The sequence below is a fragment of the Arvicola amphibius genome, chromosome 2 (genome assembly GCF_903992535.2).
Source record: "Arvicola amphibius chromosome 2, mArvAmp1.2, whole genome shotgun sequence".
In the NCBI taxonomy this organism is placed as follows: domain Eukaryota; kingdom Metazoa; phylum Chordata; class Mammalia; order Rodentia; family Cricetidae; genus Arvicola; species Arvicola amphibius.
In genome coordinates this window covers 65,142,971-65,164,272 of record NC_052048.2, presented here as the reverse complement: position 1 = coordinate 65,164,272, position 21,302 = coordinate 65,142,971, and the positions used below count along the sequence as shown (strand labels likewise).

General features: G+C 49.5%; 1 protein-coding gene across 1 annotated transcript in view; it reads right to left on the bottom strand.

The window, feature by feature from the left end:
- Hk2 (hexokinase 2) overlaps nt 1–19,877 on the bottom strand; it is a 51,301-nt gene extending 31,424 nt beyond the window's left edge. The window contains exons 1-2 of the mRNA XM_038318775.2: nt 19,428–19,877; nt 2,851–3,013 (exon numbers count right to left, since the gene is read on the bottom strand). Of these exons, the coding sequence (XP_038174703.1) occupies nt 2,851–3,013; nt 19,428–19,490 (226 nt within the window). The 5' untranslated portion in view covers nt 19,491–19,877. The remainder of the gene's footprint in view (nt 1–2,850; nt 3,014–19,427) is intronic.
- Between the last annotated feature and the right edge of the window lie 1,425 nt (nt 19,878–21,302).

Below are 21,302 nucleotides of genomic sequence, written 5' to 3'. Positions count from 1 at the left end.
CGGCTCAGCAATTCTGAGCACTTACTGCTCTTATAGATTCAATGTTCAGCGCCCACACGATGGCGCAGTCTATAACCCCAGTTCCAGTGGACCAGTGCCCTCTTCTGACCTCCCGACAGAGCACATGGCAGACAGGTGTGCAAACACAACACTCATACACACAAAAATAAATACATCTTCTTTTTTTTTGGTTTTTTGAGACAGGGTTTCTCTGTAGCTTTGGAACCTGTCCTGGAACTAGCTCTTGTAGACCAGGCTGGCCTTGAACTCACAGAGGTCCACCTGCCTCTTTCTCCTGAGTGCTGGGATTAAAGGTGTGTGCTATCACTGCCCAGCATAAAAATAAATAAATCTTAACACGTGTAGATGCTCGGGATTAGTCCCTAACTCATAAAATGTACTTCAGTTTCTTAGCAAAATACTTCCGCCCTTCAGAAGTCAATCCATTCACCAGAAGGTCACATTGAACCATAGACAGGGGCACATTTTCCCATCAGAATGAGGACTGGTAAACATACCAATCTAGAGGGCACAGCACAGCACAGCAGAACTCCCAGCCCCCTCACTTCAAGGGGCTCCTTGCAGGCCTGGAAAAGACCCACATTCATTGAGACAATGACCCTGAACTCATGCTCACTGCTGGGGTCAGGCTGGGACAAAAGGCTTCAGCAAATATACTTATTTGAGGAATTGTACAAAAATCTTGTTAAACCAGATCTCAGAGATTCTCAAAAGGTTTTCCTCAAGGACACAACAAGATCAGGTACGAACACAGAGCAGCCTTCCACTGCCCGGACCCTGCATAGCCTGGGGAACTACGAATGGACTGGCCACGGACCCTGCATAGACTGAGGAACTACAAGTGGACTGGCCACGGACCCTGCATGGCCTGGGGAACTGCAAGTGGACTGGCCACAGCTCACTTCTTAGAGTTGTCTCCTCCCTCAGGTTCTGAGTCCACTTCTTGATTCTTCCAACGGCTTGGGTGCTCTCCCCACACCCCCAGATAAAGAACTCACACTAGCACCCTACCTTTCGCGAACCTCAGAAGTGCTGGTCTAGAACACAGATGATTCTGGGGACATATAAGCAAGGTCTCTCTGCCAATGCTCAATCCCACCTCTACCTCCAGGGACGCTGCCACCAAAACCAAGGTGCAGGTTCAACCTCCTGGCACTGGCTTTGAATCTTCTCTTCCCTGACCATCATGCGGACCCCTGAGGTCATTGACTATGTCTCCCAGACACCCCAACCTGTGCTGATGAACTAACATGGGCCTGAAGATTCTGGTCACACCCCACCCCTCCAAAACTTCCATCATTTCCACCATATCAACAGAAGGAAAACTCTACATTTCAGGGGCCACATTCAAGGCCCTCTGGGATCTAGCCTTACCCAACTGTCACGCGGCTATTTCCTGTCCTGGATGGAGGTTGGTAAGACTCAGGAAGCTGGTGGATACAAAGGGTTCAGGAAGTTAACTAAACTTAGGAAGACCAGGAAGCCACAAATGCAAAAGGCCCCTCCCCTAAGGCTGTACCAACAGTAGCACACACTGTGGTAAGGAGATGGCGGAGCGGCTAGCAAGTTGGGCAGGGAGCTGTAGGATTACAGCTTTTCTAAGAGGTCACCTATGCTGGGATGGGCTTTGCTGGCATGAAGCTGTCTTTGAGTCACCCATGCCCCAGGAAGTGACCCCAATAAACTCATTTGCTCACCAGGCTGGACTTCGGTGAGGTGGTTTCTTTGGTCTGTGTCGGGGCCTGAGTAGATGGATGTTTGCCTACTTTTCTCCAGAAAGTCAAATAACACTATCTTTCCAATATCAGTCTCCATCAGTGTAATAAAAACCTCGCTTAGTGGCATCATAAAAGAGATTATCCAAACAGAGGATCAAACAACAGCTTCTTATTTCCGCCTTTGGGGCTAGAGAGACAGATGCCTCAGCAGTTAAGAGCACTGGCCGGTCTTCAGGACCTGGATTCGATTCCCAGCACCACACGGCAGCTCCCAACCATCTGTAAATCCAGTTCCAGGGGATCTGATGCCTTCTTCTGGCCTCTGTGGGCAGACACACATGTGGTGTATAGATATACATGCAGGCATAACACTCATACACATAAAAATATAGCAAATATTTTTAAGAATACTGGGGCCAAATGAAGGTGGTACACACTTTTAATCCCAGCACTTGGGTGGTAGAGGTAGGTGGATCTCTGTGAATTTGAGGGCAGATTGGTCTACAGAGTGAATTCAGGATAGCCAGAATGTATTCACAGAAAAGCCAAACACACACACACACACACACACACACACACACACACACACACACACACAAAACTGGGATATATACGATGGCTCTTCACATTTTTTTTTCCCGTTTGCTTGAACTTATAGCACTTTCTCGTGGAGCTCATAAAACAATCTAAACACTGTGAATGGAACTAGGTACAGGCTGGACAGAGAGTGGCTTCCATAGCCTACAGCTGTGCCCATCACCCCATGGTTGTCATGGCTAACCACCAGCACGGTGCGCTATCTATGTGGAACCGGGAAACCCAAACTGAGCCAAAATAAAACTTGCTCAACACATGAGCAGAAAACCAATGGCTGTCAGCAGGCTGGCAAAATAGAGTTCTGACCTCAGCTGTCCAAGCTGTTGGATGGCCATCCCATTCCCACAGGGGCCTTCCACTCGGACCTCAGTGTTTGCGTCAGCCTGCGTTGACCTCTAAGGGTGAAACCAAGCTCTTGACTGAGACTCGTTTTCTGTGTCCCTGAACAAAAGCCAACCAAGTGGACTCCTCCAAGGGTTCTTGGAGTGATCACCCCCCCACATACACGCAGTACCTGTCCCATCCGGAGTTGACCTCACAAAGGTGGGCAGCATTTTCACAGCTGCAGTAGGGTGCGTGGTGGCTCCTAGTCCTTTCTCCATCTCCTTCCGGAATCGCCTAGAAATCTCCAGAAGGGTCTCATCTGAGAGACGCATGTGGTACAGATACTGGTCAACCTGCAGCAGGGACAATAGATACCAATGGGTTAAATGAACTATAGTATAGTCATGAATAGTATAGTATTGCATGTCATGAGATATCACTCAGCCTTTCAAAAACAAACAAACTTAGGCTTGTAACTCAAGCATTCAGGAGCTGAGGCGGAGGCAGGAGAATTGCAGTTCCAAGGCAGCCTGAACAACACACTAAAGTCTTGTGGTGTGTGTGTGTGTGTGTGTGTGTTCTCTGGAGCTGGCGGTTGAACTCCAGCTAAAATAAATGTGGTGAAGCACTTCCTGGCATGTACAAGACGCCAGCTGAATATCAACACTGCAAGAAACAAGGAAATGCAACAAAACCATCAGGCCTGGTGGGTTCCCAAATTCTAACACTTTGGAGGCAGAGGTAGTAGGATCAGTTCAAAGTCATCCTGTGACACACAAGGCCACTTAGGCTACACTTGACTCATCAAAATGAACCAAAAAAAAAAAAAAAACCCAAAAGACCAAAAAATAAGAAACAACTGAATTTCTAAAGAATAGAGAACTAGGGGGAGACAGTTGGGAAAGAGAAGTCATTTCAAACAAATCAAATTAAAACAATAACATCCTGCGGCAGAGACTTGTGCCCGGCCTCCCTCTTCTCAAACTGGCCTCACCTCACATGACCAGTCCTGCCAATCCGATCACCCCAGGGCTAGCAGTCATCACCTCCTCCTTGGTTTTTACACAATCCCCAGTTCTATTTTTAACCTTTCCATCAGTTTTCCAACCCCCACATAGACGCTTCTGTTCCTGTGTTTAATTTCTGCTAGGAGTTTCCCACTGTGGTGGTTTAGATAAGAACGGCCCCCATAGGGTCATATGTAGGAATGCTTAGTCACAGGGAGTGGAGCTGCTTCAAAGATCAGAAGGATTATGGAAGTGTAGCATTGTTGGAGTAGATGAGGTCTTGTTGGAGGAAGTCTGTCACTGGGGATGAGCTGAGGTTTCAAAAGTCCATATCAGGACCAGTGTCTCTCCGTCTCCCCCTCTACCCCTTATCAGGGTGGAGCTCTCAGTTACTGCTCCAGAGCAAAGCCTGTCTGATTTGACCACAGTGATAATGGACTAAACCTCTGAATCTGTAAGCAAGCTCCCAGCTAAATGCTTCCTTTTGTAAGAATTTCTTGGTCATGGTATCTCTTATGAACAATAGAACCACGACTAAGAAAGCCATCAAACATCCTAAGCCCCACATAAGCTAGCCTCTGTCCACCTCCTAGTCATAGGGCATGTCTCTGCTCTTCGTCCACATTCCATCTGTGCAATAAGTCCAAGCTGTCCTCCGCTGCATTGAGGATCCTGAAACTACATGCATATCCCATCATCTCCTCGCCCTCCTGAAGACAACACTCAGGCCTCCCAGCTATTCCAAGGACTTGAGCTTTTTCTTGCCCCATACCTAACCCATAATTTGGAAATAATGCTCCTGGTCTTCCAATTTAGTTACACCCTGATTAACCCACTCAACGGGCATTTAACCCTAACTTCCTGAACACCATAGCTAGAAGGCACCAGGCTGAAGGACACTAGCGATTTACTCTTGTGATGAGGGGCAGCCTAGGGGCTATCTTCCAAGAAGGGCGAGAATAGATAACCCAAGAATCCCGACACAGGGCAGTGGATCCTTCTCCAGAGAAGGCACTGCCTCAAATGTGAAACGTGGCAGAATTAGAGGCCCTACTTTATTGTTTCCAAGAGAGGAGAGAACACCCCCTCTCCACCGTTTGCCAGGGATGTAGACGAAATCCCACATGGCAGAGCTGAGTCCTTGTGATGGGACTCTCTGTGTGAAGTTGTGTCTATAAAAGAGCAAATTCGCAGCAATCTCTCTTGGCTTATCTTCAAACTTCCTAAGTTTTTTTTTTTATTTTGTGTGTGTGTGTGTGTGTGTGTGTGTGTGTGAGAGAGAGAGAGAGAGAGAGAGAGAGAGAGAGAGAGAGAGAGAGAGAGATAAGGACACCATGCAATTTGGGGCAGAGCTCAGGTCCTCCTGCTCCTCAGCTAAGTACTTTACCTACTGAGCCATCCCCAGCCCTACCTTCAATTGCTAATTGTTCTCATTCTTAACTCCAAGAATGTGTTAAAAGGCTGCCCTTTCTTAGAGGCCTCTTACCCTTTGCTCAGGAGATCTTATCACCTTCCAGTAGCAGACAAAAATGATAATGGCACTGTGGCCACTAGCAGAGGGTAAACATTTCCAGGCTGCTTTCTAACCTAAGGCCCCACCTGACCTGATCACTGTTGTCTTTGAAAGAATTTCTCCAGACCTGTGTCACAGATCCTAGCACCATAGCTTCCTAAATATGCCACCGGTGCCCATTCACCCCACCGTGGGTACACTGCACCGGATGAATGGCAGCCAAGGGCCACCTCCAGAAGTGAAAGCAGTTTCCAGAACCCTTTCATTTGTCCCCGGGAGGACACAAGCCTGGAGTCACAGACATCCCTTTAGGAGGCAGGACTAGTTTTTACTTTCACACACAGTAGGGGGACACCAACCAAAACACAAGTACTCTTAGGAAAGGGAGCTCTAGGGCAGCTAACATGGAGTGAATGTCTATGTTTGATCACTGCATTTACCCGACTTCAGGCTGAGCGCTTTCAAACGTAAGGCTACTTCCCTCAGTTCCCCAGAGGCCACCCCAGTCTTTAGTCACAGCTAAATGAGCCTGGGATAACTCCTGCAGGGTCTCCAAATGGCCCCTTGGGATAAGGGTTTCCAATCTGGGCTGCAGTGGGGCATCACAGGAGGCACTGGCAGAGCCTCGTCTGTGTTGAGGGGGTTGTGTTTCAGTTTCTGTGTTTATTTTTTCTTATTGATTTTGTGTTTGTTTTGATTTTGATTTTCTGGGAAAGGTTATAAAAGAGAGAACAAGCTGGGTAGGTAGGGAGCTGGAGAGGATCTGAGGAATGGGAAAAGACATAATCAAAATAAAAAAACATCAATGATATTTTGATATGAAAAATTAATAGAAATAATAATAAGCCCTAAGTGCAGGTGGTCAGGCCTGTGATCCCTGCTCTTGGGAGGTATAGGCAGGGCAAACAAGAGTTCAAGGTCATCCTTGGCTACACTGAAAATTTGAGGATGGCCTAGACTCTAAACATTCCTTCCAGGCTGACCAAATGGGCACTGCTGGGGTTGAGGAGTCTGAGCGCCTCACCCCTCTCTGGAGCAGGGTTCCACAGCGTTAACAATTCATAACTGGCCCGGTTCTTGGAGTCTTGTTGCCTTAGGTCATTTTCTTCTATTCTGCCAAGTCTTTCAGGCGAGTGAAGCAAGCCTGTGAGCCTAGTACTCTAACAGGAAGATTGCAGCAAACTGAAAGCTAGCCCCAGCTACAGAGTAAGTTCTACGCCACCCTGGGCTATAGAATGAGAATTTGCTTTTAAAAAGAGCAGGCAATGGGGCTAGGGAAAAGTCAGCTAGCAAAGTAGCCTTGAAAACATGAGAACCTGAATTCCACCCCAAGAACTCATATTTTAAAAAGCCAGGGGGCTGGAGAGATGGCTCAGTGGTTAAGAGTGTCGCTGTAGCCTAATTGGCAAGTCCCAAACCAGTGGACGAGTACCTCAAATAAATAATAAATAAAATTTAAAAGTGGGTTGCAATGAAAAAAATAACACCGAAGAATGTCCTATGGCCTCCCCCACACAGGCACAGACATTCACGCATGCATGGGCACACAGAAGAAAAGGAAAGAAGAACCACAAGATGGGACATTAGGCCAAGGGGAGATAACTCAGTGTTGATTGATCCAGGCTTGTGGACTTAGAAAGACAAAGTGCGCACGTTCTGGGAGTAGAGTTAAGTCGCTGGGCCTAGCAAAGCGGAACCACTCTGGCCATTTTTCACTGAAGTCAGTAAATCCTAGCTGCACGGCACACACAGGTTCGCAAGACTGGAGAGGTGGAACAGCATCTTCACTATAAAATGGGGTGAAAAGTCCACTAGAATTCTACCAGCTGGCACCCACAGAGGACCAAGGACAATTCTCAACCTTACTTAAGTACACTCAAGGTTTAACAAGGCAGGACCCATTTCCCCAGACAGTCCTCACTCTTTCTGGGTTGGTGGTCCCTGGCCTATGGGTGTGTGTTTCGGGGAGAGGGAGGCCTTCCCTGTAGGTCTCTATCTGAATGGGAAGCAGAAAACAGACTGGGGAGTCATAGGCAGGCCTGAGCAAAGCTGACTGGGATCAGAGAAGAGAAGGCTTCCAGGCTACCCAAGATAAGGGCGTGTTAGAGAGCTCTGCTAGCTGATAGCCCAGAGATGCTGAAGAGATTAGAACTTCCTCATTGGGCAATTGGGGTCAGTTTCATTCTCCCACAGCAGTCTTGATGGTGACTCTTCTTCCAGAGTTGGAGGTGGAGACAGGACAAGCTATAAAGAAAAGCAAATGCAGCCAGGTGGTGGTAGTCCATGCCTTTAATCCCAGCAATGGATTATCAAAGTTAGGCAAGGCTTGAGTTCGAGGCCAGCCTGATCTACAGAGCAAGTTCCAGGATGACCAGAGCTGCCTCAAATAAAAGAAAAAGGAAGGAAGGAAGGAAAGAAGGAAGGAAGGCGGGCGGGCGGGCGGGCGGGCGGGCGGGCGGGCGGGCGGACGGACGGAAGGACGGACGGACGGACGGACGGACAGACAGACAGACAGACAGACAGAAGGAAAGAAAGAAAGAAAGAAAGAAAGAAAGAAAGAAAGAAAGAAAGAAAGAAAGAAAGAAAGAAAGAAAAGCAAACCATATCCAGAAGGGAAGCCAGTATCATCCAGTCCTTCAAAACCTCATCCCTCCAGCCCTGCCCAGTGAGGGAGGAAACATAGAACAGGCACGGTGTCTCAGATCTATAATCCCAGCACTAAGGAAGGTAAGCCAGGAGAATCACAAGTTTGAGGCCAGCCTTTGCTACATAGCAAGACCTTGTCTCGTCAAAAAAAACCAGAAATCTCAAGAAGAAACAAAGACCACTTGAGCATTTTAAAGTAGCCACATTGTTGGCTGGTTCTCCCTTGGCCAGTCAATGCCCTGCAGGATTTTATGGCAGGACATTTGGGTGCCAGAGTCACCATACTTCCTGCTATCGGCCAATGAAATGAAAATCCTGATTCCAGAAGAGCCCTGTCCTTTCGCCTTGACTGTAAGAAAGGACAAAGATCTGCGTTCAGCTCCTGTTAATGCCTTGGTCAAGAAATCCTGTGACCGAAGCTGACCTAAATCACCAAGTTGTTTCAGGAAGCAGATGAAACATAAATAATACATGAACGACCAAATGATCAGTCATCTCTGTAAGACACACCCTCCTGGCAGAAACAGGGTAAAAAAGTGACCGCACCGGCTTCACCACAGAAGAGCAAAGCCATGAAGGGAGCTGGGCACACAGCTGACCCCCTGTCTCCAGTCTTTGGGTATCCTTATTAATATTCAGAAGGTTTTCTCCAGTGGTCCTGGAGGAACATCAGCCAATCTTACTATTAGGTTCGAGTTCAAGGCCTGCCTGACTGATGAGAAAGTGAGTTCAGGGTCAGTCTGGGCAACCTAGCAAAAGCCTGTTCCAAAACCAACAGGCTGAGCTTCAGCTTTCTTAACACTTAACTACGTCAACCGTCTCAGGCCTCGGCTCAGCCTGGCCTCCTACAGAACAATTAGGAATGCAGGGCAACTATCACACAGCATGAGGACATGCCCCTGCCACCATCTACGAAGACACAAATGTGCCTCTCCAGACGATCAGTGAGAGAAGCAGGCACAGTAGGAACAACCCACCCAGGGAGTCCATTCACACAAATCCAGGTTCCAGGTTCAGGGATGCATGCCTGCAATCCCCGAACTAAGAGGTGAAGGCAGGAGGATCCAGAGAGTTCAAAGGCTTAGGCGAGCCTGGGATACAGTGAGAAGCCCTTTGGGGGAGAGAGGGAGAACTGGTACCAGAAAGTGGGGGTGACGGGTGATACAGGATGGGTGGCACTGTTAGCCCACACGTATTTAGTTTCTTATGTGTATCACACTTCAATTCAGAAGGCTAGGAAGAAGCCTGGACCTGATGGCACAGGCCTGTAATCGCGGTAATTCACGAGGCCCTGCGTTTGATCCTCGGTAGTACAAAAATAATTTAAAATACACCAGGCTGGTGAGACGGCTTAGCGGGCAAAGGAGCTGCCAAGCCCAATGACCAGGGTATGATCCCAGGAACCCATCAGGAGCAAGTTGTCCTCTGACCTCCGCAAATGTGTGTGCAAGTACACACACAAATGCATGCACACACACTAAACAGACAAACATAACTAAAATTTAAAATATGTGTTGTCCTGACTTCCGCAAATGTGTGTGCAAGTACACACACAAATACATACACACACACAAAACAGACAAACATGCACACACACAAAACAGACATAACTAAAATTTAAAATAGGTACCTGATATATACACTAATGGTATACACCACCGATACTACTTTATATGGCACACATCTGTAATCCCAGCACTTGGGGGGCTTAAGACAGGGAGAGTTCAAGTATTGGGCCAGCCTGGGCTACATAGAAAGACCCTGTATAAGAAAGTAGGAGCAACAAAAGGCAGATATCAAGAACGTGTCCCTAGCCTACATACTATGTGTGTGCAGTCAAAGCACCCAGATCAGAGAGATCAAGAGGGCAGGTGAGAGAGGACACTCACGCTGCCTTCCAAGGACCATCCATGTGCTGACACAGGCTTGCAGCATAATTTCAAAAAAAATGTGTGTGTGTGTGTGTGTGTGTGTGTGTGTGTATATTGCATTATTCCTTTGCCAATGTTTTACCACCAGCCTTTGACAAGGAAACCAAGGCTTGGAGAAGCTTTCCCAGACCACAAGCCTAATCCCTGGCAAGGTCCCATAACGTCAGGTGGTCGGTTCACTGGGCACCCCTACCTGGGGCACAGGTGTGTCCATCCTGGGAAAGCTAGCAAATGCTCTCCGTGTCCTCATTAATTATAATGCTCTCGGACTCCTCCCGGCAAGGCCAAGGCTGAGCCGAGGACAGCAAATTTATGCTCTGAAATTGTCAAGGGAAGACCAGGTATGTCCTAAAGGAGGAAGGGGCGACCCAAGGAAGACACAAGGATGAGCTACCACCCGTGCTAGCTAAACCCAACTGATGGAAAATAACAGATCTGCTGAATGCTTTCTTCAGATGGGAGAGGAGGCTCTTTGCTGGGGGGCCCTGCCATCTTGGGGAGCCTCCAGCTCTGACGCACAGCGTGTTCACAAGCCCGAGGCAGTGTGGTGAATGTGGAAGAGGAGGAAGCGTGCAGGCCACTCCCCCAAGATCCTCCTGCACCTTGGTGAATCACAGGCCTTCCTGTTCGGCCAGTTCTCACTCTCAGCCACATGGAATGAGACAGACCAGGGGGCAGCACTTGCCAGCAGCCAGGAGGTGGGCAGTGGGGATACCCAGCCTGGGCCCTCCAGTTCCCAGTTTAGTTATTGCATCCCAGAGGGAGGCAGTGGTGCAGCAAATAACAGGTACCAGGTGTATGGGACCCTGGCTTGATCCATTTACCCATGAACTGATCGAGTGTGCCAGGGCTGGGCACCAAAGACACCAGGGTAAAGGAGACAACAGACTCTGCCAGCAAGAGTCAAAGATGCCAGGAAATACTTACAACCCAAAGGTGGGGACAGACACCTGTAGGATTGCTATTATAAAATGCAGGCTTAGAGCCACTTTCTGTTTCGCTTTGCTTGTGTTTTTGAGAATTTAGCCCAGGCAATCCCAGGTGCTGGAATTTTTTTTTCTAGGCGGTGGTGGCTAACACTTTTAATCCTGGCACTTGGGAGGCAGACCGATCTCTGAGTTTAAGGCCAGTCTGGTCTACAAAATGACTTCCAGGACAGTCAGGATTGTTACACAGAGAAACCGTGTCTCAAAAAAAAAAATTTTTTTTTAAATCAGTCTATATCCAAACATTTTGTAAAATGGCGGGTTAGGGAGAAATCCCAAGAGGCCTCAACCCTAGATGAACTACAGAAACTAAGGATGCTTCAAGTGGGAAATACCGTCTTCCCTGGAGAAGAGCACACTGAATGGTTATCCATACATGTGTGTACATGTTTATATACACACATCCACATTCATAACACTATACATACACATGCATATACAATTATATGCAACAAGGAAAAAGTCATGAATTTGAAAGAAAGCTAGGAAAGATACAAAAGGGATTGGAGGGAGAAAAATCGAAGGAGGAAATGACATACCATTATAATCTAAAAAAGAATTATGAAAAGAAATGGAGACTTCTCCATACAGAAACACCATGTCCTTTGTTTATATTTAACTCCCATCCCATCTCCTGCTGGTCCCCTTCCTGTTCCTAAATAGTTCTCCTTAAACTTTCTTTTTTGTTGTTTTATTTTGGTTTTGTTTTTCAAGATAGGGTTTCTCTGTGTAGCCCTGGCTGTCCTGTAACTCTCTGTAGACCAGGCTGGCCTCGAACTCAGAGATTCAGCTGCTTCTACCTCCCGAGCACTGAGATTAAAGGCGTGCACCACCACAGTCCAGTTTCATTTTTCTTTTAATCGAGATTCTGCATATGAGAAAATGACATTTATATTTCTGAGTCTGGTGTATTCAAATCAAATGATCTCCAGTTCCATCCATTTCCCTGTACAAACATAATTCCACTACTCTTCATTGCAGAACAAGATTTCATGTGTATCTACCACATTTTCTTTAGCCATTCATCTATTGATGGACATCTACTGATAGTCAATAAATCGACTATCATAAGTGGCTGCTGCAATGACCATGGATGTGCAGACACCTTGGTTCCAGGCTGACTAGACATGTCCCTCCCATTCTCACTGGTCCCAGAAGACTACAAGAACCAACCAAGTCTTAGGCATATTTGTGATGCCAGCAATTCTCAGTATTCAAGATGAGTTAGTACTGGGTTACGGTTACCAACATGGCACTATGACAACAACAGAAATACGAAGAGCTAGTTACTCCAGACTGACAGGTGCTCATGCCTGACCCTGCTCTTCAGGCCACTACTCTCACTGTGGGATGCTGACACCATTTCCTCCATGGTCATCTGCCTGTTCTGCCTGTTATGCTTTGCTCCCTAGGGCCCTTTGCCTTCTCTAGACAGCCCCAGGCCAGGGACCACACAACCTGCCTTGCAGCTTCCTGACCCACAGGGGCATCTTCTCTCATTCTTTCTATAGCCACTGTCTACCTGCTGAATAAAATCTCTGTGGGTCTGTCTCTCTGCTCTGTGTACAGCCTAGAACTCCTCCCCCAACCCAAGACCACACCTATACGCTCACACACCCAGGGCCACCTTGGCGGCCACCTTGGCTGCCACCTATGGAAAGGGCAAGGCTAGCCACAGTAAGGTGGCCCAGTTAGGCAGTATGTTATACAGTCCCACCGTGACAGACAGCCCACAAAGTCAATCAGACTTTGCTCTAGAGGAACCCACACCCAAAGATGACACTGAAGGAAACAGGATCAGGATATTTGGGACTTGTGGGAGAGATTGGACCAGGCCCCTTGTACACGGCAGCTGGTTTCTTTACCCTAAAAGGGCTTGGATGACATCATCCCTAAGGTCCCTTTCCAACTGACACCTGACTCATAACCCAATAAAACAGCCAACCTTCTCCAGTTGTCCCAGGCTGCTTTGTGTTGGGGGTGGTGAAGTGCATGGGCTCCAGAGTGAGGCCGCCTGCCCAGGTCTGAATTCTGTCTCGCCCTTGGGCAAAAGGCTGACCTGGTATCCTTAGCTGAATGGCACAACAGAGCCTTCTCTGCAATACAGCTAGAGGGTGGTCTGAGATACCAGCTCCTAAGCACAAGGGATGTTTATCTTTAAGATCTTTATAGGAGATCCAGCGCAGGTGGCTCACACAAACAATAGCCCAGGTATCCGGAGGGAGGCTGGGGCAGGAGGGTGCTGCAAGTTTAGTGGAGCCTGAATAACATACCGAGTTCCAGGTCAGCCGGACTACGGTGTGAGACCCTGTCTCAACCCTCTCTCCAATAAAGACCTTTACAACTCAGAGGAACAGATGAGTCTAGAAGGCTTCATGAAAAGCACTAACAGGAAAAACATAGTAAGTAAGAAGGAAGAGCCCCTCAACTGGGAAAGGAAATTAGGGGCAAATGTCCTTGCAGAACCCCAGATGTTGGATCTGTCCTCATCCCTTCCTTTATCAGGCATTAGAGAGGCCAAAGGGAAATTCGGGTGCAAGGGCTTTTCACAATGTGGACTGCGCCCACACCTCCAGGGACAGGGACACTAACACCCAGGCAGGGACTATGAGAGAAGGTTGCTGGATGTGGGCTGATCCCATTCCTTCTAGGACCTCTGGGACAGGTTCTGAGGCAAAGCCGCCCTAGAGAAGGAGTCTCAAGATCTACAGACAGAAGCACTAAGCACTCACGACCACCATGAAATGATTCTCTACTCCCCCAGCCAAGACTCCCAGGTCCTAACTAAAGAATACAAAACCTATTCAAGATATACCAAGGGGCAGAGTGGGGTGGGTCACACCCATCACTCGAAGGTCTGAAAACTCATTATCATGCGTTTGGGACTAACCTGGACTACATAGTGAGTTTCAGCCCAGCCTGGACTACAATATGAGATCCTGATGTTCTCCCCCTGCCACACACACAAAGAAGGCAGGGGACAGGATATAGTTCAGGGACAGAGAACCTATTTAGGCCCTGAGTTTAACGCTTGGCACCTCAGAAAGTAATAAAGGAATGTCAGGGGTGAAGACCGTGGGTTCCCTACAGAGACTATTACATTGTGGCTCAAGAAGGTTCCATCTAATGAACCAAAAGAATGAGGGCATAACTGTCACCTTCAGGCCCTAGGGAAGAAGCTCCATGAACCCAGGGCAGCCACACTTCCCCTGGTCGGGTGCTATGACTTCAGCACAGGTCAGCTCCAGGACTTTCCCCAGGGGAGCCAGCATCTAGAACAGATGACAGGAAGTCTGTGCCAGTCCCCAGAGGTGCAGGCTTACTAACCGCCCTAAGCACCCTCTACCCTTTCGCTCCTGAAAGAGTTACTGCAAGGCGGGCGGGTGCAGGGTTCCCCAAAGAGCGCACATTTCAACGTGGGGTGCACCAGCAGACACCTAAAGCCTGAGTGGAGGTGCCACTTCCCCCAGGGAACCAGAAAGAATGCAAGTTAGAAAGTTTCCTAACTGGCCCAAACTGCCAATGCTTGTTGGGTGGATAACCGGGATTCAATCCCACAAGCCGACTCCATTCTATAACCAAGAACCTGCTGCTTTCAGGAACCACCAGCCTTCCACCCCAGCTCACACTTGTGGAAAGCTAACAAGGAACTTCCACAGGGCCAGAAGAAGATTCTCCCGCAGGAGGGACCAGGATTCTTCCCCGGCCGCTTCCTGGAACCAGGGCACAGACCACAGCTTTCTAGTTGGCCCAGCCCTGTGAGCCTGCCCTTCAGTGATGGGTGGGGGCTTCTGTTTAAGGCCGAGGTCTCACAACTTCCTCAGATTCCCACGTGACGCACTATTGAAAGGTAGGGGCTAGCAGGGCCTGAAGGCTCAATACCAGCAATCCCGATAGGAACATCACTAAGATCTAGATCAGCTCGGGTTGCAGTGAGATTGTCAAGGAAGGAAGGAAGCTGGATCTGGGGGTGCACACCTTTAACCCTAGCACCCAGGAGGCAGAGATAAGTGGATCTTCTTGTGAGTTCCAGACCAGCCTGGCCTACATAGCAGTTTTAGGCAAGCCAGGCATACATACAGTGAGACCCTGTCAGAGAGAGAGAGAGAGAGAGAGAGAGAGAGAGAGAGGAATTGGGCATGTAATTCAGTCTGTAGAGTGCTTTCTTATCCTTCATGAAGCCCTGAGGTTGATTCTAACACACATAAAACAAAGATAGTGGCAGGAGTGTAGCGGCAGAATCAAATTTCAAGGTCATCCTCTACTGCGTAGAGAGTTGGAAGTCAGCCTGAGCGATTTGTCTCAAAAAGCAAAAGGGAAATAAAATTCAGTGATAGAAGGGGATATCTCCTCATACAAAAAATTTTCTACCTCCAAATGTCTGAGGACCCCAGCTGGAAAGCCGCTAAGACAATACCGCCCGCTAACCCAAGCAAGCCCTGCTGGGACCAGCACAGCCAATAAAATCCGGGGTGACTTGCCATGCCCCATCCCGGGTGCTTTGAAATGGCAGTGGCTGACTACACAGTGTCCAAAACCAAGCCAAACTGGTTGACTTCAGAACTCCAGGATAAAGGGATGGATCCTCTCTTATCAAGAGCAGGTCTTCAGAAGCCCTTGGGTAGGGTGGGGTCTTTGCTTTGGTGTCTTGTTTCAGGTAGCAGAGCTTACTCTAGCTATGACTTTTTAAAACCCTGGTCTGTGTTGTTCTGTTTCTCCCCAGAAAATAGCTGAATGAGTTGTCGACTCCTCAAAAAGAAAAGTTCAGCTCTGAAAATCATGTTATCTGTTCATTCCTGCCCTTGGGAGGTAGAAACAGGGAGCCCAGGAGTCTGAGGCGATCCTCCCTTACAGGGTTAGCCTGGGCTGCATAAGATTCTTGCTTCCATGGGGGAATGGAGGTAATCTTCCTACTGCCTCCGGTCCAGAGCTGAAGTCCACCCTTCCTCATACAAGGAGGGCGTATAAGCCTATTTATTATAGGAGTGGAGTTAAATGTCACCTTTCTGGGTAGTGAGACAGTTTGACCATGGCTAAATTAACTCTGCTTCTCACCCCCTAAAAAACAAACCTTCTGTTTCTCCACAGACAGGACACAAGGCCTTGACACAGGAAACACAATCACTCCCTGTCTCCTCTCCCACCCAGCAGCCTCAGGTGAAGGAATAGCCGAGAGCCGCACTTCCTCTAAAGGTTCACACACCCGGCGCCCCTCACTCTAACTCCTCCACCAGTGCCCTTCCCCCATTCCCACACTAACTAAGCACTCCACCCATGATCAGAAACCGTGATGATCAACTGGAGCAGCCCGGATTCTCCCTGCCGGAGGAAGGATTCCAACTGAAACCCATCAGCCTTACCGCAGGGTGTAGCTGAACCAACGCCACCAAGCGCAGTGATGTAGGTACGGAGCGGGTGGAAGACATAAAGCAGGAAAGAGGAGGCATGCATGCAGATGGGAGAGGTACAGAGAGAAAAGCCGGACTTCATTCGTGATCAGGGCCCCGAGAGTGCAAGGGCAGAAAGACCTAGTGAGAGCCGGTGGCTTACAACTTTGGGAAATGAAACTGAGATGAGGGGCGGTCGGTAGGGCTGGAGAAGGCTCCTCTGAAATACGCCAGTCTAGCTCCAAGACTGGAATCTGGAAAACTTACAGTGTCTGGAAGGAACCCGCAGACCAAATGACAGGGTTGTAGCTGTCATTAGGTAAAATGGAATCCAGGGCCTAGCAAGACCCAGTAGGCACCAATGTCGTTGCTCAAACCAACCTGGGAGTCGGCTATACTCTGCCCCCCCCCAAAGCATTCCCAGCACCACCTGTGGGCGCTACAGTCTGCTGTCCCCATAGCAGGCAAGCGTGTGCTCAAGAACAAGATGTTCCTAGCAAAAAGAGCAGAAACCACCCTGGTGTTCTCTAAAGTGATCTTGAACAACTTTATCTTGACCTCAACTCCTTGCCAATAAAATAAGGAACACTCAAACTAATCACGCTTATCTCCAGAAGTTATTTGACTCTCCGTGAGCTAACAGTCGGTGTCAAAAGCTTAGAACAGAGCTCTGTTCACAGCAGATGTTCCGTGTGGAATTCCACTTTCAGTTAGCAGCGGTGAGCAGAGACTCTGCACTTGTTCACTAGAACATTAGTGGGTCTAGCTGTAGCCAGTGAGTCACCTCTCAAACCCTGAGACTAAGTGAGATCATCTCTGAGGGGTCCCAGAGAAGTACAAATCAAAAGCCAGGCATGGTGGCCAAGACCTTTAATCCAGAGGCAGAGGTAGGCAGATCTCTGTAAGATGCTAGCCTGTTCTCCAGGGATAGTAAAACTCTGTCTCAAAAAAAAAAAAAAAAAAAAAAAAAAAAAGCAAGGAAGGAAGGGGTTCAAGGTCAAGGTCCGGAGTGGTGGTGCGTGCCATTAATCACAGCTTTTGGAAGGCTAAGGCAGGCAGATCTCTGCGAGTTCAAAGCCAGTCTGGTCTACACAGGACAGCCAGGACTCTGTAGAGAGAGCCTGTGTCAACCCCCAAAAAACCTAGAAATTTAAATCAAGCACTTCTCAAAGACTCCAAAATTAAACCGGAGTTTCATCTTTCCTAATTCCTTCTCAGTGAAGAGACACTCAAGATATTCTGTGCCTTTTCTCAAACTGGAGGGGATCAAACAGCTTTGCACACCTAAGCCAGATCAGAGTCTAAACTGGGAGGCTAAATCCCAGGCACACCTGGCTAAAGTTACAGGCCTGATTTGATTCTGCCCCTATTGGTAACTTAGAGGAAATACATCCAAGTGTCCTGGGGTTAGGAACATAAAAAGCCAGGGCCCTGGCAAGTCACCATAAAGCCAGCCGGGCACAGTCACCTGCAGCTTGTAGGAAGCAATAAGCCTCCCAAGGGGCTCAGGGTCCTGACACCCGAGTCAATCCTCTTTCCACTCCCAAGAACAGATGACTCCGTGGCATGCCCCTTAGGGTGTCTGTTATACGCCCACAGTCCCACAACCCGAGAGAAAGTTCGTAAAAAGAATTCAGGTGAGCCGAGCGGTGGTGGCGCATGCCTTTAATCCCAGCACTCGGGAGGCAGAGGCAGACGGATCTCTGAGAGTTCAAGGCCAGCCTGGTCTACAAGAGCTAGTTCCAGGGCAGGCTCCAAAGCCACAGAGAAACTCTGTCTCGAAAAACAAACAAACAAAAAAAAAAAAGAATTCAGGTGTCCAGGAGGGAAATTCACTCTCCCTACGATTAAGGGGCCTCCCTCCACTGTACGTTTTAGGAACTGCCAAGAGATTGTCGTATCTTGAACAGAAAAGACCAGAGGAATCAGCAGAATCGTGCCAGCTCAAAGACCTCACTCATCCCAAGAGATTAGAGAGAACCAACCAACAGAGAAAAATCTCAACTAAATCAGGTGTGAGGTTCATCTGCCAGGGCACTGGACACATCAAGAGCAATCTGTCATCCCGTCCCACGTCCTACGCACTCAGGACCAGGACGGGGAGGGAGGGTGCTTCCTAGGACGTGCTGAAGGCACTTCCCTAAAATCTGTTCCCACGAGACACTGAAATTTCAAGTGTGTAACTGAGCAACGGCTCACAGATCTAACACAACCCTCTGGAGAGCACCCCCTCCCCCATACTAAACCATTCCCTGCCTCAAATCTTGGACTAGGGCCCAGGACAGGAACCAATCCCGTAATCCTGGGCATTTTAGAAACTCAAGTCTCCGGGGAGTTAGAGCACCCCGAGCTTGGCTCTGGTCCATCCCACCTCCCAACCCCGAGGCGAAGAGTGAGGCTCCAGGCAGGGCCCGAGGCTCTTTCTTATGTAAATGACCCGCCGCACTACCGAGAGCCCGGATTCGCGTGGGCTGCAGAGAGTGAGGAGGGCACTGGAGGGTCTGGGCGCTGAAAGGTTCGCTTTCAGAGGCTAATAAAAAAAAAAAATACAAAAGAACTCAGGAAATCCTGGGGTAGGAAGATGAGTTCACTTTGTGTAACTTTTAGTAGCAAACCAGAAAGTACTATCCAAAATCCGCCAACTCAGAGGCCGGACGCGGGGACTAAAGGCGGGGCGGTCCCCAGGAAGATATGCTGTGAGGGGGCGCCCCTTTCGAGCCTCAGTTCCGGGCAGTTCAGTTCCGGGGAGGGGGCGCAGCGGGCCACTCTTTCTGCGTCCTTTCCCGCTCCTTCCTGGGTGGCTTCTTTTTTTATTTTTCCCGATCCACCTCCAAGGGGCGCCACGAGGAACCGATAGCCTCTCCAACGCGTCCTTAAGACCTAGAGGGCCCGGCCCCGGCTGCTACACTCTGCCACCGCGCCTCCTCCCCTACACTGGATTCTTCCCCCACGTGCTCTTGCCGGAACTCGGGCTGCAGAAGGGGGCTCCTCCCACGTGGGCGCAGCAGACTCTGACTACGTGCAGGGCGACCCGCCCCTCAAGAAACCAGGGATCTAAGTGTGGGGAGAGCGCGCGCGGGTCGCGGGAAGGTGGGTATCTCGGTGGTGCGCGCCCTGGCCCAGATGGTGCCTAGCAGACGTGGCTTCTCGTGCCTAGGACTTTCCCAGCTACCCAGACTGGTTCCACGTCCCCAGCCCCGAAGGAGGAGGAAGCAGATCCCCTACGCGCTCCAGATTCCCGGAGAGCACGCAACTTGGTCCAAATCGAGCCAGCCTCCCCCGCTCGTGCTGACTTACCTTCTGCACTTGGTTTTGATTGAGCTCGGTGAATAAGCAGGCTATCATATGCGAGGCGATCATCTTGCTGCGACCAGACGGAGCCCGAGTAGAGAAACCGAGACTCAAGCGCTAGCGGGGGAGCGCAACGCTTTGTACGCAGGCACGGGTGTTCGATTGGGATTGAGGACTCCAGGAGTCACACAAAGAAGGTTCACCACGGTGGCTCACCAGCTGGGAGCCTCGAGTCTCCAGAAACAAGTTTCTTTTTTCGTTTAGTCACAACTACGGAAAGTGCCTAAAGTCTCGCTCTTGGCGACGGATCTAGCTGCCCAGAGTCCAGTCCCTAACTTCAGTCACAGGGTCACTAAGGCTTAACTTGGGAGGAATGACAGTGCTGCTCCACTCCGACGATCGAGCTTCTCAGGGTCACTGGCGTGATGCTCCCGCCCTTGGATCTCCTTAGTTGGGTAGCCAGAAGTAGCCTGTGGTGTCCTGGGACTCCAGCACTGGAGTTTGCTGCAACAATGTGGCTTATTGAGGGGCTGCCGGCTCTTTGGGCCGCCCCGGACAGTGACGTGCGCGCGCTCATTGGCTGTGAGAAGAGGGTGTGTGAGCTCTCCGGCTGCCCGCCCGCGATTCATAGCCAATCAGTGCCCTGAGCCCGCGGGTGCGGCCGCTCAGACACCGGAGCAGGCGTCCAGAGAGGCGCGCCGGAGGCTAGGGGCGGAGCCCTGCGCCGGGGATGGGACGTGTGTTCCGTGGCAAGGGCCTGGGACTCCAGGGCGCATGAGCCACCGCCGCGTCAGGCACGGCTTCGGGTGGGGGGCGCGTGATCGCGGACCCAAGAGATGTTGGTCGACTGGAAAGACAAGTGATTAACACCAACACACGCCCTGGGCGGACAGGGACACAGTCTGGTATCTGCGGATCATGTGAGGGGCTGCCACTGCTCTGTCACAAGTATGGAGCATCTTAATTTTCATCTTGATTTTGGCTCACTCAGCGGATCCCTGCATGCCTGAAGCGAAGTAAGCCAGCCTTTACAAAAGTCAGCCCCTCTTAACCGTCATACTAATAGCGTAAGGGTTTTACTAACCCCGTTTTACAGATTAGGGAACCGGGCGCTGTGCTGTTAATGAGATTTGCCCAAGGTCACATCGCTAACAAGTGGTAGATGAAGACAGGAACCCGTATCACTCTGAAACGGAATTCTCTTCCCCATTGTATTATCCAGCCTTTCTGGAAACCAGGAAAGTAAACGGCTGGGGAGAAACCTTGTCAGTAGCTGGGACAGATAAGTGGGAGGGGAAAGTGAGTCGATGGTGAGTACGTAGCCAAGAAGAACCCAAGCCTCCGCCTCAGCTCATGCCTAAAGCCAGACTCCAAGTTTGCATATGAGTAGAAGCCAGCAATATTGAAATAGCACCTCAGGTGACCTGAGGCTGGTGCTGGTGGAGAATGGCAAGCCTGGAGTTTATAGAGCGCATGGAGGGACGGGAAACTCGAGTTCCAGCTAGCCTCAGTTCCCAAGCTCTCACTCCACCTCGAGTGGCTGTGCCGCTGTTGGGGATTAAACCTACAACTTTGTGCATGCTAGAAGAACACTCTGCCGACTAAGGTACACCCCAGCCCGTTTTTCTCTGCTGAGCTGCCTTCCTCCACAGCCTCTGATGTGGTTCATTTATTTCCTCTATGAATGTTTGGTCCCAGCACTGCCAGTAGCAGTTACACCATCTACACACAGGTAATTCACAAACCTAAATCTACAAGCAAGGACTTTCCCCAGGGCTTCTGGCTCTCTTGGCCAACTGTCATTTGTCACCCCTGCTCTGGTGACTAGTATCTCTCACTTAACGTGTACAAGGCTGCACTTAACTCTTCTTCCCAATATTT